Source organism: Stenella coeruleoalba (assembly GCF_951394435.1).
Source record: "Stenella coeruleoalba genome assembly, chromosome: 2".
NCBI lineage: Eukaryota > Metazoa > Chordata > Mammalia > Artiodactyla > Delphinidae > Stenella > Stenella coeruleoalba.
The window spans coordinates 180,185,880-180,202,655 of record NC_137147.1 but is presented as its reverse complement, the minus strand read 5'-3'; the positions used below and the strand labels follow the sequence as shown (position 1 = coordinate 180,202,655).

General features: G+C 49.8%; 1 protein-coding gene and 3 long non-coding RNA genes across 27 annotated transcripts in view; 1 reads left to right on the top strand and 3 right to left on the bottom strand.

Moving 5' to 3' along the window:
• Positions 1-12,225, top strand: part of SVIL (supervillin) — a 294,440-nt gene extending 282,215 nt beyond the window's left edge. For 19 of the 23 annotated variants that reach the window (XM_079915216.1, XM_079915221.1, XM_079915222.1 and 16 more), the window contains 7 exons: positions 415-520; positions 1,206-1,413; positions 2,997-3,130; positions 5,998-6,153; positions 7,655-7,798; positions 9,066-9,190; positions 10,986-12,225. In XM_079915216.1, the coding sequence (XP_079771342.1) occupies positions 415-520; positions 1,206-1,413; positions 2,997-3,130; positions 5,998-6,153; positions 7,655-7,798; positions 9,066-9,190; positions 10,986-11,246 (1,134 nt within the window). In that variant the 3' untranslated portion in view covers positions 11,247-12,225. The remainder of the gene's footprint in view (positions 1-414; positions 521-1,205; positions 1,414-2,996; positions 3,131-5,997; positions 6,154-7,654; positions 7,799-9,065; positions 9,191-10,985) is intronic. The other 4 variants (XM_079915217.1, XM_079915213.1, XM_079915211.1 and 1 more) reach the window with 1 other exon arrangement.
• Positions 597-2,383, bottom strand: LOC307183145. 2 transcript variants are annotated; one of them, XR_013827383.1, is made up of 4 exons: positions 1,628-2,383; positions 1,223-1,388; positions 893-1,029; positions 597-763 (listed from the first exon to the last, which is right to left on the bottom strand). It is a non-coding gene; the product is annotated as an uncharacterized lncRNA (long non-coding RNA). The 2 variants fall into 2 exon arrangements; XR_013827382.1 differs by having other exon boundaries at positions 597-1,029.
• On the bottom strand, positions 4,586-8,415 carry LOC307183144. Its single transcript, XR_013827381.1, has 4 exons — positions 8,239-8,415; positions 7,065-7,858; positions 6,384-6,515; positions 4,586-4,657 (listed from the first exon to the last, which is right to left on the bottom strand). It is a non-coding gene; the product is annotated as an uncharacterized lncRNA (long non-coding RNA).
• The window catches only part of LOC307183143, a 44,739-nt gene continuing 36,998 nt past the window's right edge, over positions 9,036-16,776 (bottom strand). The window contains exons 3-4 of the long non-coding RNA XR_013827380.1: positions 9,253-9,351; positions 9,036-9,150 (exon numbers count right to left, since the gene is read on the bottom strand). This is a non-coding gene — a long non-coding RNA (uncharacterized lncRNA). The remainder of the gene's footprint in view (positions 9,151-9,252; positions 9,352-16,776) is intronic.

Here is a 16,776-nt window from a genome sequence, read left to right as displayed (position 1 = left end):
GTTCTTTTCCCCGGAATCATTAAGTCAGGGATTAGTCATTCTCACTGCTGAGAGATTTTCTTTATTAAAAACATGTTTAAGTTAATCACGTTATATCCGTACCATGGAACACTACCATTAAAATATCAAAATTCATGTTAAGAATCTTATGTGACGACAGAAAAACGTCAGCTGAAGAAAATCCAGGGATAAAGCAACATAAAAAACAGCGATCCTATTTGGGAAAAATACTTTGCATTATAGGAAAGCCACACGCCAGAACTGTAGTAGTGTTCTCCATAAATCACAGTGTTATCAGTGGCTTTTATTTGTACTTCTCAGTATCTTTCAGATTTTCGACAACAGGCATGTGTTATTTTTATGACTCTGCAAAACCAGGACACGTGACTCACTGTAATGTGTTTAAATCGGAAGGTCCAGGTCCTGCAGGGCAAGGAGCCCCCCTGTTTTCTGCAGTGTTTCCAGGGAGGGATGGTGGTCCACTCCGGGAGACGGGAGGAGGAAGAAGACAACGCACAGAGTGAGTCACTTTTGCGGCTGGAATTCGACTCTGTTCTCCTCTCCGGGAAGGTATTTTATAGGCGTGGGCTTTAGAGTAACTCTCTCTTCACGTAGCTGCGGCCTGACCAGCGAAGGCCTCCTGATGTCTGCCTTATAAATCAGCTTCCTGGGTGCCTCCCTCCCCCTTCCTTCCATGGAGTTGCCTTCAGAAAGCAGCTTTGCATAAAGGAGGCCGCAAGATGACTCGACCTTAAACTGGATCCTGGAGGGGGAAAAAAAACTAGTGATCTTCTCTTCTAAATTACGAGATTTTTGTTGACCAGCATCCAAAAAACAAAAAAGAAATCATAGTTTCAGAGCCTCTTAAAAAACTATGCCTGTTATGACTTACCTGGATCTTCATAAATTATGTAAAACTGGTTTTTCTGCATCGTGCGCTCTGGGCAGCCTGCTTCTAACTATAACTCCAACAAAATTGGCTTCCTGGGACTCAGTAAGACCGCAGCCTGGCCTGGCCTCCACCTGCCCCTCCAGACACAGAAAGGAGGCGGGGCGTGGGCTGCCCTGCAGGCTCCCCTCCCTCCAGGCCCCTCCCCCCCGCGCCGCTGCGTCCTGACTGTGCCGCTGGCGCCCCCTGCAGGCTCCCCTCCCTCCAGGCCCCCCCCCGCGCCGCGTCCTGACTGTGCCACTGGCGCCCCCTGCAGGCGAGTGGAGGCTGTACTGTGTGCGTGGAGAAGTGCCCGTGGAAGGGAACTTGCTGGAGGTGGCCTGTCACTGCAGCAGCCTGAGGTCCAGGACGTCCATGGTCGTCCTCAACGTCCACAAAGCCCTCATCTACCTGTGGCACGGATGCAAAGCCCAGGCCCACACGAAGGAGGTCGGAAGGACTGCGGCCAATAAAATCAAGGAACAGTGAGTGCTGTGTGTGTGAGCACCTCTCCCGAGGGCTTCCCGGGTGCAGGCTAAGGACCCTGAGGTCCCCGTGGACGCCCCGTGTGCCCAGAGTGACTCAGCGTGGGAAGCTGAGCCCCACGTGGTCAGGGGCCCTGAAGGTCCAAGTTCATGTGGCACGTGTCCAGCCCAAACCTCTCCCCCGTGAGGGCCTCCCCGCTTCCTGAGGACTTACCTGGCCTCCGTGAAAGGCACAGGACCCCCAGCAGCTTCTCTGAAGGTGTGATTTGGCTTTTGAATTGTCAACCTGGAGTCCTTGTCTATTTAAAGAGAGCAAATTTCAAATATCATTTAGGGGAGCAGAGCTGGTTGTATCGGAGCAGTGGAAGGTTGAAGGGCATTTAGCCAAAGACAGTTAGGAGACCACCCACTGTGTCAGACTGAGGAATGCCCCCTCCTTCGGGGACAAGTGTGTTTCCCAGCGTCCGAGGCAGCTGCCCTTTCCCAGACAGGCACCCACAGGTGCCCACGACCCAGAGACAGCACAGCATGACAGCGCTAGGTGAGGACCCACCCTGGGGAGGGGAAGGCGGGGAGAGCCCAGAAGCAGCTGTGCCGCCCACCACCTGCCCAGGTGCCTCTGTGCATCTCGGGCAGCCAAAGAGCCCAGTGCCCCCTCGAGCTGAGACCTGGGGGGACCTTGGTGACACCCGTACAGTGGAGAGGAAGAGTCTCCCGGGGCCACATCCCACCAGGTGCCACCTGGTAAATTCATTCTCTGGGCACCAAAGCGGTGCGGTCAGGGTCGGCTCCCCCTCACGGCGCACACGTGACCCAGCGCACGTGGAGGGCGGGGGACCTTCCGGCTGGTGGACAGCTGTGAAGCGGGATGCTTCATCTCCCGACACCACGCTGAGGGCCAGCAAGCTAGATGATAGGGTTCAGCCAGGTCTCACATGGCACTGAGGCCCATCAGGTTCGCCCCTGGACCCCTGAGAAAAAACAAAATGAATAACAAACACTTGGGCTTCCCTGGTGGCGCAGTGGTTGGGGGTCCGCCTGCCGATGCAGGGGACGCGGGTTCGTGCCCCGGTCCGGGAGGATCCCACGTGCCGCGGAGCGGCTGCACCCGTGAGCCATGGCCGCTGGGCCTGTGCGTCCGGAGCCTGTGCTCCGCAACGGGAGAGGCCACGGCAGTGAGAGGCCCGTGTACCGCAAAAAAAAAAAAAAAAAAACAACAAAAAAAAAAAAATAACAAACACTTATGAGCCGCCGCCTGAAGTCACGCACAGATCTAGGGACCAGGGCCATGCGAGGCGACACACCCAACCCCGGGCCGAGGAACGGGAAGTGTGTACGTGCAAAACACTGACTGTTTTCATCACGGCTTCTCTGTAATCCGACGTTCCTCTCTAAGGGCCAAGCCGACCCCTCCCTGCTGCACACACTCAGGTACCACAGAGCGTGTTTTTATTCCTTACAAGAATTGCTCTAGTTAGAAAGTAGGAGCGAGCTGGTGAACCGACCTGCAGATTTAGCAGGGATCTAATTTTGTGCCGCCCTCACTTCTGGGCCTGATACAAACTCTCGGACTCTCTGTGCAGATGTCCCCTGGAGGCCGGGCTGCACAGTAGCAGCAAAGTGACAATTCACGAGTGTGACGAAGGGTCGGAGCCCCTGGGATTCTGGGACGCTCTGGGGAGGAGAGACCGGAAGGCCTACGACTGCATGCTCCAAGGTAACCCCCGGCGCCCCGGCTCACTCAGTGCGCGCTTACGCACACGTGTTCTGTACAGCACACCGGGAGCTACACCCAGGCCGACTCCTCTGGGGCCAACAAGGAGGCTAAATAATGCTTATGACTGATCATGATGCCAAGGAAAAGCTGTGTGTGTCAGAAAAGAGGTACAGGTGACAGAGGTGGAGAGTTAAAAAGAAAGATTTCTTCCTCCAGGAAGAAATCACACAGGGCTCCATGGAAGTCAGCACTTACCGGAGCCTTGGAGGTGTAGCCTTGGTGGCTTGGAGAGAAGTGAAGGAGGGGGGAGAATTCCAGGAAGCGAGCTGAGCACAGCCTGAAGCTCTGGAACAAGACGCTTTCGGTGCAGCCGGCATCTGGGGTGCAGGGAAATAGTGGGGTTTAAGTGAGAGAGTGGGTCGGTCTTGTGTTTAAATACACAAGATACAGGTCGACATACGTGCAGAATAACGTCAGAAAAAGGCGAGCCAGGCCCTGTCTAAACACCTGCTGGATGTTCCCTCGCTCAGTGCTCACAACCCAACAAGCTGCCCTGGTCCCCGATGGGGAAACTGAGGCCTGGGGTGGTTAACCAGCTTGCCCGGGTTGGATAACAGTGGGATGTCCTCATGACCACACCACCGTACTGCCTCTCAGCTTTTACAAACTTTTACCTAGGTTTTTAAAGTACAGTTGACCCTTGAACAACATGGGGGTTAAGGGCCAACCTCGCATGCACACACACACACACACAGCCGAAAATCCACGTGTAACTTGTAACTCCCACCAAACTTCTCTACTCACAGCCCACTGCTGACCAAGAACCTTACCGAGAACATAGAGAGTTAACACACAGTTTGTAGGTTATATGTATTAAATACCGTAATTCTTACCATAAAGTACGCTGGAGAAAAGAAGATGTTATTAAGACAATCATAAGGAAGAGAAATTACATTTACTGTATCGTATTTATCGACACCGTAAATTTACATCATCTGTTTACGAAATGAATCATTTGTCAGTGCCTACATCAATATTCTCTTAGATGATACAAAACACTATAGATGTTATATGTATACTAACACTAGACATCAAAAGTGAAGAGATATACATATGTTCCCATCTCTCTTCCCTCTATGTATGTGTATAACTGATTCACTTTGTTATAAAGCAGAAACTAACACACCATTGTAAAGCAATTATACTCCAATAAAGATGTTAAACAAAAAAAAAGAAAAGATAACGTGAAAAAGAAATTCCTATATACAGGTATAACGAAGAAGCAGCAATATGATTACTTTACAGTCAGCTAGTGTCACAATACAATTGCTTCACAGCAGCCCAGCCTATACACTATGAACAGCTATGAAATCTTCATGGCAGTGTTACAGTCCTCTTCATACTCAAGTATTGGAAACATTGTCACATTTTTATAAAAATCACTCACCCGTGATGATAGGCTGATACACAGCTTCCCCAATTAGAGAGAGGCATACTGTACGGTAATGTAATTCTCTGAAAGCGAAGCTATAAAACAGTAAGAAAACTAACACATTTTATTTCAACTATCACCTCATGCCTATGTAAGGACAGGCTAGTATCTACATATATTTGATGCATTCATGACATACCTACATTTTCTTACTTTTTTCAATATTTCTAGGCTATTCGGTCTGCAGGTTTTTTTCAGTGTCACACATCTCCAAAGAATTTTTCCAATATATTTGTTGAAAAATCTCCATGTATTAAGTGGACCTGTGTGTGCAGTTCAAACCTGTGTTGTTCGGGGGTTAACTGTACGGCATATTGATGATGGGAAATGTTTGAAAGTACAAAGAAATTAAGGAAGAAAATATGATCCTTATAATGACATCTTTCAAAAGATGTGAACCAGAATTAACATTTCTTTATGCAATAAATACTTATTTTTTAAAATAAAATTTGGATAGCATTCTTTATACACACAGTTTTGCAACCTGCTTTTTCCCCTTAATTTATTATGAACAATTTCCCAAATCCTATTTTAATATTTAGACTTTTAATGGCTGCAGGGTATTTCATGAGTATATCTGCGACTCTCTACTTAGCCTGTGTCCTATAGTTGGAGAGCTGAGTTCTTTCCAGTTTTCCTCCAACGATAATAAAGTTACAAATAATTTTCAAAAGAATCATCTGCATTCATTTCTAGTTAAGGTAAATTCCTAGACATGGATCTCCTTTGCTGAAGTTAGTATAAAAGCCTTACAGTTACAGATCAGCAAATGTCCCCAGAACACTGGCACCAAATTCCACTCTCACCAGCAATTTACAGATGTGTACGTTTCACAGCACAATCATACAGTTTATTACTTTTTCCTGTTTGCCAAGATTGATGGTAGAAATTACTATCTAAACACTGTTATAACCTAATATTTTAAATTAGAATGTTAAATGCTTTCTATATGTATTTTTTAGCCATTCGTACTTCCGTTTAGGTGAATGTTTTCTTTGTGCCTTCACATTTTTTAGATATGTATTGTTTCATTATTATCTTCCTTTATAGACTACTAAGGATATTAACAGGTTTCCATATTTCCCATTTTGTCACTTCCCTTTTAGTTTTCTTTGGTTGGGGGTGCTTTTTGTATAATGTGATTTTTCATTTTTATGTTGTTAATGCATAAATCTCTTCTCCTTGAATTATACTTCTTTCGTAATTATGATTAAAAAGGCCTTCCCCACCTCCAAGCTCAGATAAACCTCACCTCTTTTTACACCTTACAATGCTTTGATCATTTCACGTCTAACAAACATTAATTCTCCAATCCACCTGGAATTTACTTTGGTGCCTATTTTGTCTTTAGCTTTTGTTCTCTTTTCTTTCAAAGATCCTGGAAATTTTAACTTCACACCCCGCCTGTTCATCCTCAGTAGCTCCTCTGGCGACTTCTCAGCCACCGAGTTCATGTATCCAGCCCGAGACCCCTCTGTGGTCAATTCTATGCCCTTCCTGCAGGAAGACCTGTACAGCGCCCCGCAACCAGGTATGGCCCACAGAAGGGGGTAGTCGTGCTGAGCCAGCAGAAGGCACGCCTTCCAAAAGGCTTTTTACTTTTGCATCTAGTAAGCAGTTTTTAATTTGCCAAGTACACTTAATATTATCTCACTTAATCTTTATATTATCTCATTTAATCCTCACACCTCCCCCCCAAAGGAAGTTGACATCAATCACATATTATAGTGTAAAACACTGACCCTCAGTTACTCAACTCACCCAAATTCGTCAGTTAAGAGTAGGTTGAGTGCAGCTGTGTCAGGCATGAGTCTCTGCTGTTCTCTCAGCCTTCCCTCCAGCTTGCTGCTTCATGGTCTCCATGTAGCTGCCCCTGCTCCAGCCATCATGTTTCTGTTCAAAGCAGAAGGAAGAGTAGAGAAAAGGGCAGTAATGATGGCCATGTCTCTCTCTTACCAGATAAAGCAAAAGCTTTCCCAGAAGCCCCCAGCAGACTTCCGTTTACATCCCCCTGGCCAGAGCTCTGTCCCATGGCCACACCCCAGCTGCAAGGGAACCTTGCAAGAGTCCAAGGAGCAGGGGGTTGGGAGTATCTGTGGAGTGAGCCAAAGAGCAGTGTCTGCCATGCTGCACAGCAGGGCCAAGGCCCATGTCTTCTGATTCCAAGGTCAGGGCTGTATCCACGTGACTGCCACCTCGAGGCAGAAGCTGTACGCTCTTGTCGTGGGACAGAGACCAGGCGGTAGAGACAGTTGAGGCTGAGGTCGGCCGCCCTGGCCTCACGGCATCTCTGCTCTCATATTACAAGAGCCTGGAGCGGCACCAGGAACTTCCCGGACCCTGGCAGCCGCGGTCACCACCTTAAAACCTCGACGGTGCACGTGGTCACAGGGTCATACTGGGGAACTATCAGCCAGTGTCTGAAAAGGGGCTGCTACCCACCTCTCCGTCCTGCGGCTCGGGGGGGCAGCCTCCGCCGGGCTTTTCAGGCATGTGATTATCACAGAATTCTGAGATGCAGGCTAGGAAAGGACTCAGGCGAGCTGGGCTGGCGGGTGTGAGAGCCCTTGACCACGTGGAAGAGTCAGGCTGAGGGTCTGCTGAAGGGAAAAGGGAGCAACACTTGATTTCCAAAGCCCATTCCTCCCTGAAAGAACCATGGACTTAGATGGCCTGCCAAGCAGTCCTACGTGGGGCATGACCACCGATGCCCCGAGGGCCAGTGTGATGTCATCTGTCCCACTCTTCGCAACCGGCCAGGACCCAGAGGGCGGCTGCAGGAGGGGCAAAGGGGGAAGGAATGGGGGGAGAGGGAGGAAAGAGCCCCCCTCATCAACGCCATCTCTCTGCCTCGAGGCATCTCCTGCTTCACCGTTCAAAGGGCCGCCAAGACATCAGGGGCACCCTCCCTGCGGCCCCGAGTTTACCTGCCAAGCGGATTCTCGCACTGACCGAGGCGGCAGGGAGGGAGGCGTCGGTTCGGTGTGGGACAGAGCCCCTGACGAGACGTCTGCTCTGCTCCGCCCTCGCAGCACTTTTCCTTGTTGACAATCACCACGAGGTGTACCTCTGGCAGGGCTGGTGGCCCGTGGAGAACAAGATCACCGGCTCCGCCCGCATCCGCTGGGCCTCGGACCGGAAGAGCGCCATGGAGACGGTGCTGCAGTACTGCCGAGGTGAGGCCGCGGCGGCGGGGGGCCCGGATACACGCTTCCCTTTCCACGGGTGCCAGCAGCCTGGACAGAGCCGGCAGACAGCCCTGAAGCCGACTGCTTTCCCTTGAGCTCTTGAGGCTTGTTACTTTTGAGATTAGTACATTCTCAGCTGCCACCGTGAATGAGATTTCATTTTTCTCTCTTTTTTAAATTGAAGTAGAGTTGATGTGGAATATTGTATGTTACAGGTATACAATATAGATTCACAATGTTTAAAGGCTGTACCCCATTTATAGTTATTATAGAATGTTGGCCTATACTCCCCGTGTTGTACAATATACCCTGGTGGCAGATTTTATACCTAATAGTTTGTACCTTTTAACCCACTCCCCCTATATGCCCCCCCCTTCAACAAACTAGTGAATATCATTTTTCTCTTTTATATTATGAGGCCGACTAACCTGTCACCCTCGAGGTTAACGGCTGAGTTGTGGGATGCCTGGCCTGGTTAAAACCCTTCTGCACTGAGGATCGATCATGCTGGGGGACACCAGGCCCCATCCGCACACTGTCCACACCCAGTGTCAGCCCCGTCGGAGAGGAGAGAGCACCCCCAAGCGGGCTGGAAGGCCAATGGCAACCTTCTGCCATCTGTTGCTCTGTTCAGTGTTTTACCTAAAAAGAAAGATCTGTAGCCAATTCATGGCTTTCCTACTATGCCATCCACCTGAAACGTCTGTTCTCTTACATAAAACGAAGGTGCCAGTGATTAATTTCTTACCTGAATTTTTAAGAGTTCATTGATTAGTATTGCTGAATGTATACAGCTGATTTTCTCTTGGAAAGCTCTTTCATAAAAAATAACTTAATAAACTTCCCACCAAATGTTTAAGCTAAAGTAGCTTCTAAAATGCTGCCACTAGCTGGTAATTCACACCGAACTCATGGCTGGGTTAGGCAATCAGAGGAATACTTCACAGGTGAGTCCAGGAGGGACGGTCCCACCCAGACGCCACAGAGAGAGGCTTGCTCTTCTCCCATCCAGGGACCCAGAAGTGTTCTGTTGGGTTCAGGAAGTTCAAAGTCAGGTCGATCCCATGCAATTTCATGCACAGTCACATGCATGAAATTAACATTTTTGGTAAACATCATGGCGGGGAGGGGCTACAAACTCATAACTTCCATTTTAACCCTTAAGAGATGCAAACAGGGCAAAAATTACAGGGGAAAAGCCAGGGCCATCGGGGCCACGCTGGCTCTGTGACATCTGCCTTCTGTGTGACCGCAGGAAAAAACCTCAAGAAGCCGCCCCCCAAGTCTTACCTCATCCATGCCGGTCTGGAGCCCCTGACCTTCACCAACATGTTTCCCAGCTGGGAGCACAGAGAAGACATTGCAGAAATCACAGAAATGGTGAGCACGCCCCTTCCCTGTCCAGGGGGCCCCCTGCCTTTCGGACTGTGGGAGGACCTCACCTGGGAGAAGCAGCCAATTGCATTTCACGTGGGAACACGTTTCCTTGGTCACAACACGTTCACCAGTCTCCGCAGAATCAGCTCAGGAAGAGGAAGGGCCTGAGGAGAAGTCAGTGGAAGTATTTTGGTAATCTGCACACGGCTTAGTTCAAACACTTGAACGCAAAGGTGAATTTAATTCATTTGGAGCAGCCGTCCCTCCCTCCCGTCAGCTAAAGATCCGCTGCCTCTCCAAGTCCACATAAGGCACCGCAAAAGCGCCCCGGGCCTCAGACCCTAACCTTGGGTCAGAGGGGACGCGAGAGAAGCCCGTGGGGAAGTCCCTGCTCAGCTGCGTCAGGGAGTGGAGGTGGTGAGCCCGTCCTGAGGGGTACGCAGCTCATTATGAGCCAGAGCGGTACCCTTTCCAACTGCACCGAAAAGAGGACGCTTACTGCCGCTATGTAGAATTTCTCAGTGTCTGAGCTTCGAACGCTGCTTGCAGTAGCAATCCCAAGGGCGTTTTTGGTGTCGTGGGAGACAGGTTTGTTCCGTTCAGGCTTTCTCACTGTGTAGGAGGAGGGCCACTTCCCTGGCAGAGATGACGTGGAGGGGTATTTGATAGGAGGTCTGGGTAAGTTTAAACAAACAGCAAATGTGTGCCGCTTCTCGACCACGGAGAGGGCCTGCTTCATCTCTGCTGGTGACCCTAAGCTCACTCCCTGGAGCCCCGTGGACTTGACCTTCACAGATGGGGGCTCAGGCCGCCTGGGAGCCGACAGGCATGGCAAGGTGGCTCTATCCATGATGAACGTGTGACCCAGGACACCTCAGAGCTCTAGGGGTTACGAGCCCCGTTGCTGCGGTCCAAGTTCAATTACATGAATCACTGCCATTGTCCCGTGTGCCCTGCAGACCCCCGGGGGCTGGCCGGGGGGCTCTGGGGAGTCCTGTACAGCCTGCAGGCCATCGGCCAGTCTGCCGTCGGGCAAGTCGTGATGAGAATTCACTAAGGGCCGCTCTGTGCCAGGCACTGCTCCGAACACCGCACTTAGCTTCGCCTTTAATTTTCACAACAGTCCACTAAGATCCAGCTGCTGCTTATCCCATTTCACTGGCGAACTAGCCGAGGCGTGGGCACTCGGAGAAGCTCGCCCGATCTCTGACGCGTTCCCTCCGCCACTCGCCCCCGATCCCTGGTCTGTGTGCAGCTGAATTCACATCATTCCCCACACACACGTCCACCCAAAGGAGGTAGCCCACTGCGGGGTCCCAGGTTTAACAGAGGAAGATCGTTCACCCGGAATAACCTGTTCAGATGAAATGCACACAGTGGTTTAAAAGCAAGAGACCTCAATTCAGCCCCAGCTTATTCTAGATGCATTTTCTTACCTCCTTTTTCTATTGAGGATGAAGAGATGGGGTCTGAGGGGGTGGAGGAGGGTAATTCCTTTTAAGGTTAACCGTTTTTAAATATTTGTAAACAAGTTCCATTATTTGCATGCTTCCAGCGTTTCAGCTTCACATTTAATCATCTTCTGGATAATTCACTCGTGTGACAGTCCCTAAACTTTTTCCTGATGTATCTGAAATGCCGTGCAGGGTGAGATGGCATCTCAGAGCCTCATCTCCCTGAGCGGGGTCTCCAGGCTGCGGTGCAGATGGGCCAGGGGGGCATATTTTCAGGCACATGATGAAACGTGTTCAGATGTGGGACACGGAGGTCCCCCTCTCTGCCCCCTCCTCTTCTCCAGGACACGGAAGTTTCAAATCAGATCACCCTGGTGGAGGATGTCTTAGCCAAGCTGTGCAAAACCATTTACCCACTGGCCGACCTCCTAGCCAGGCCCCTGCCCGAGGGCGTGGACCCTCTGAAGCTGGAGATTTACCTCACCGACGAGGATTTCGAGGTAAGCGCTTCTTCGGGTGGGACAGCATTTGAACACAGCATGCGTGGCTTGTCGGAGGGTCCTTTCACTCGGGGCGTTTCTTTCCCTCCTTCCAGTTTGCACTAGACATGACCCGCGACGAATACAACGCACTGCCTGCCTGGAAGCAGGTGAACCTGAAGAAAGCAAAAGGTCTGTTCTGAGTCATGAGATGCTGGAGGAACCTCTGTTGTCACCTTCAATACTGTTGGACCAGGAAAATGGATGTGTTTTGTTTTTGGAAGCGGGGTATGGCTAGTCCTTTAAAAAATATTTTTACATCTGCGTTTTTGAAACCTGAAGCGATCAGCTCTCCTGCTTGTTTGGGAGTTGTGTATTTTGTAAATGTTCCAGAAAACTCTGGAAACACACCTTCCACGATTGAGCAGACGATGTTTATAAGGCATCCTTATCTCCACACGCGCTCACGCAGGGGGTCCTCAGCGAAGGCCACGGCACTGCCCTCCTGGTCCTGCTAAGCGCTGCCTGTTATTATTACTTTTTAAGCGGTTCCCTTTATAAATTGTTATTTTGATAGTTTGTGGATTCTAAATATATATATATTTATATAAACACCGTATAAATCAAATATGTATTTAACAAAGCAATATGTATTCATTCACTTTTAAGGGTTTTTTTTTGGTGTCAAAATAATATTAAAAGGTAGTTGCTTCTGTTGAATTAGTTCTGCCACCAACGCATACCTTCACCCACGTTCAGAGGCGCCTCCTTCAGCGTTAAGTCGGACTCGTTCTGAGTGCTGCTTCCGGTGCTAAGATGAACAAAGAATTTACACTTCCAGGCACAGGCTCTTAAGAATCTGTGCAAATCCACCTTTCTACCTTAATATCGCCCCCGAATGTATAGTGCCTTGTATTATGTACAGTTTATATACAGAAAAGTTTGCTCTGCATTTTTTGACGATGGTTTGGAACATCATCTACAATTTTACGCTGAAATGGTAGAAATTTTAAAAAGAATCTCAATTTCTAATACCTGTTGTAAAAATTAAATGTGTCATTCGGCGATAGAAGACTCCAAAATAAAAGCTTCAGAATAAACACGACTATGAATTGCTTAGTTCACACTGAGTTCCTTTCTGAAAAATATTTTTTTGTAAATGTTAACCTAGTACCAATATGCCACGATTCAGTATTAACTGCCGTAACTTTTAATTGAGCTCAGGGCAAGACGTAATACGAGGCTATGAGGCTAAATAGACAGAAATTCGGCCCGTAAAGTAAGCTGTAAGTCCTTTGCCGAAGAACATATTTTTGCAAGTCATCATTCAACAGAAGCCCTTTACCCTCAACTGTAGCTGCATCTCAAATTCAAGAGCTCAGTGCCTTTTAAAAAACATTGCAGACATAAGGCATTTAGAAAGCGTTAAAAACTCCTCACCAGGGCTTCCTTGGTGGCGCAGTGGTTGAGAGTCTACCTGCTGATGCAGGGGACACGGGTTCGTGCCCCGGTCCGGGAAGATCCCACATGCCGCGGAGCGGCTGGGCCCGTGAGCTATGGCCGCTGAGCCTGCGCGTCCGGAGCCTGTGCTCCGCAACAGGAGAGGCCACAACAGTGAGAGGCCCGCGTACCGCAAAAAAAAAAAAACTCCTCACCAGCTCTTATGTTCTTAAACTCCTAGGTCCAAGGGAAAAAAATTTGAAAAAGAAACTAACACAACATTGTAAAGCAACTACACCCCAATAAAAAGAAAAAATATATATAACTGACTCACTTTGCTGTACACCTGAAACTAACACAACACTGTAAATCAACTGTACTTCAGTCAGTCAGTCAAACCCCAAATCCCTGGTTTTGAACAAAGACCACAGAGCCCGCTGTGAGTTACCACCACCTGCCTTGGTCTTAGTTCACACGTCGATCACAGAATTTCCTTAAACTCCGTCGCTGACTCATGAGCGCCACCCCCTCCGTGCCCCAGGACTGTGCCGGGTCAGGGGTCTCTACCTGCTCTGGCCCTACCACTTGATGACTGTGTGACATTGGGAAGGCACGGAACTATCCCACCTCGATCTCTTTAAGGAAAAGAAATCAATCCTATAACTGCCCACCTCCCAGGATTGATTCTTGGCAAGGAGGGCTAGATCCCCACTGCTACCAATGTTACCGTCATGGCAGTGGACTTAGGAAAGCAAGAGAGTTGACGTTAAGGAACACAGTCACGCACCTAGAAATGACAGGTTCGACCCAAGCAAGTAGAACCTTCCAAAGAAAAAATGTAGAAGGAAAAGTAGAGAGAGGGGTTCAGGCTGTGTGTCCCATGGGTAGTAGGCAAAGAGGAGCAGAGGGGGGCGCACAGAGCCAGGAGGACAACCAGTGAGTGTCAGAGAGGCAGGGCTGCCTGCGTCGTGACCGTCCAAGGAAGTCACCTGGATCCTTAGACGCACAGAAAGTAACCAGGGCTGTGATGAGAACTTCCAGAGGACAGCCTGCTGTAGGTGTGATGAATAACACAGTCATCGGCAATACCCATTACCCCAAACTGTCCCAAATGCTTTAAAACCGCGTACATCCACTGGTACTAAACACTGTCCCCCAGCGCTGTGCTCTGCCTCTCGCCTCTTCTCTGTAAACAGGGAACCCTGTCTTGCATTTCATAAGTACTTCTCGCCTCTTTTCTTGAGCTGTTCCCAGCTCTCTCTCTGGCCTGCAGGACTAGATCCTCTCGTATGTGGCTCTGTGATCCTTTTCCCTTCGTAGCAGGACATGACCTTTGCATCCTGGGAAAGGACCCCACCTGAACATATGACATGCTAAATCTCAACAACTCAACCCCCTGGGCTGCACCCCTTCTCCAGTGCCACTCCAAGGCAAACCATCTGGGGAATTTTTTTTTTTTTTTTTTTGGCGGTACGCGGGCCTCTCACTGTTGTGGCCTCTCCCGCTCCCTCTCCAGAGCCTCAGAACACACGTGACATCTTGTCTCCACCCAGATATCTGTTCCCCTCTTTAAAAGTCCTTGAGTTCAAAAGCAGCAAATGAAGAAAACACCAACCGTTTTTAATAAAAATTCCCGCAGAAATACAAGCAGGTTCCAAAGGACAGGCGCCATTGCCCCAATGTGTCCTTCTCGGGCTGTGCCCGGGTCAGGGTCAGGGTCAAAGACTGCGCAGGAGCCCACTTCATTCTCTCCTTATTTTAAAACTTTAGCCCCCCCTTGTGGCAGAGCTCCCATTCTGGTAGAAGGAGATGCACCCCAGAAACAGCTTGAGAACCCGTTTTGGCCCTTCGCTTCTGTTCTTCTTGCCTTCTGATTATAAAAGTAACACTGTCTGGGCTTCCCTGGTGGCGCAGTGGCTGAGAGTCCGCCTGCCGATGCAGGGGACGCGGGTTTGTGCCCCGGTCCGGGAAGATCCCACATGCCGCGGAGCGGCTGGGCCCGTGAGCCATGGCCGCTGAGCCTGCGCGTCCGGAGCCTGTGCTCCGCAGCGGGAGAGGCCACAACAGTGAGAGGCCCGCGTACCGCAAAAAAAAAAAAAAAAGTAACACTGTCTACACAGAGACTTGTAGTACACAAATGTTCACGGCAGCATCACTGATAATAACCCAAACCTGTAAACAGCCCACCTGTCCACTGGCTGAGAAACAGATAGACAAAACGTGGTACATCCACACAATGAAATACTATCCAACAGCAAAGTGAACAAAGCACTGATCCACACGGCAACATGCATGGACTCAGAAACATCGTCATTCAAGGACTGGGAGCTGGGGATTAGCAGACGCAAACTATTATCTATAGGATGGATAAACAACAAGGTCCAACTTATAGCACAGGGAACTATATTCAATATCCTGAGATAAACCATCATGGAAAAGAAAACGAAAAAGTATATGTATAACTGAATCATTTTGCTGTACAGCATAAATTAACAAAACAAAAAGACCACTCACAGAATACGAGAAAATAGTTGCAAATGAAGCGACCAACGGGATTAATCACCAAGATACACAGATAGCTCATACAGCTCTATGTCAAAAAAATTAACAGAGGGGACCTTGAAGATGGAGGAAGAGTAAGACGCGGAGATCACCTTCCTCCCCACAGATACACCAGAAATACATCTACACGTGGAACAACTCCTACAGAACACCTACTGAACGCTGGCAGGAGACCTCAGACCTCCCAAAAGGCAAGAAACTCCCCACGTACCTGGGTAGGGCAAAAGAAAAAAGAAAAAACAGGGACAAAAGAATAGGGACGGCACCTGCACCAGTGGGAGGGAGCTGTGAAGGAGGAAAAGTTTCCACACACTAGGAGCCCCTTCGCGGGCGGAGACTGCGGGGGGCGGAACGGGGAAGCTTCGAAGCCGCGGAGGAGAGCACAGCCACAGGGGTGCGGAGGACAAAGCGGGGAGATTCCCGCACAGAGGATCGGCGCCGACCGGCACTCACCAGCCCGAGAGGCTTGTCTGCTCCCCCGCCGGGGCGGACGGGGCTGCGAGCTGAGGCTCGGGCTTCGGTCGGAGCGCAGGGAGAGGACTGGGGTTGGCGGCGTGAACACAGCCTGAAGGGGTTAGTGCACCACAGCTGGCCGGGAGGGAGTCCGGGGAAAAGTCTGCACCTGCCGAAGAGGCAAGAGACTTTTCCTCCCTCTTTGTTTCCTGGTGCGCGAGGAGAGGGGATTAAGAGCGCTGCTTAAAGGAGCTCCAGAGACGGGCGCGAGCCGCGGCTAAAAGCGCGGACCCCAGATACGGGCAGGAGACGCTAAGGCTGCTGTTGCCGCCACCAAGGGGCCTGTGTGCGAGCACAGGTCACTCTCCACACCCCCCTTCCGGGGAGCCTGTGCAGCCCGCCACTGCCAGGGTCCCGGGATCCAGGGACAACTTCCCCGGGAGAACTCACCACGCGCCTCAGGCTGGTGCAACGTCACGCCGGCCGCTGCCGCCGCAGGCCCGCCCCGCCCTCCGTGCCCCTCCCTCCCCCCCGGCCTGAGTGAGCCAGAGCCCCGAATCAGCGGCTCCTTTAACCCCGTCCTGTCTCAGCGAAGAACAGACGCCCTCCAGCGACCTACACGCAGTGGCGGGTCCAAATCCAAAGCTGAGCCCCTGGGAGCTGTGCAAACAAAGAAGAGAAAGGGAAATCTCTCCCGGCAGCCTCAGGAGCAGCGGATTAAAGCTCCACCATCAGCTTGATGTACCTGCATCTGTGGAATACATGAATAGACAACGAGTCATCCCAAATTAAGGAGGTGGGCTTCGAGAGCAAGATCTATGATTTTTTTCCCCTTTTCCTCTTTTCGTGAGTGTGTATGTGTATGCTTCTGTGTGAGATCTTGTCTGTATAGTCTTGCTTCCACCATTTTGTCCTAGGGTTCTATCCGTCCATGGTGTTTTTTAAAAAATTTTTTTCTTAATAATCAATTTTAATTTTAATAACGTTATTATACTTTACCTTCGTTGTTTCTTTCTTTCTTTCCTTCCTTCCTTCCCTCCTTTAGACAACGAATCATCCCAAATTGAGGAGGTGGTCTCTGACAGCAAGATTTATGATTTTTCCCCATTTACCTCTTTTGGTGAGGGTGTATGTGCATGCTTCTGTGTAAGATTTTGTCTGTATAGCTTTGCTTCCAACATTTGTCCTAAGGTTCTATCCG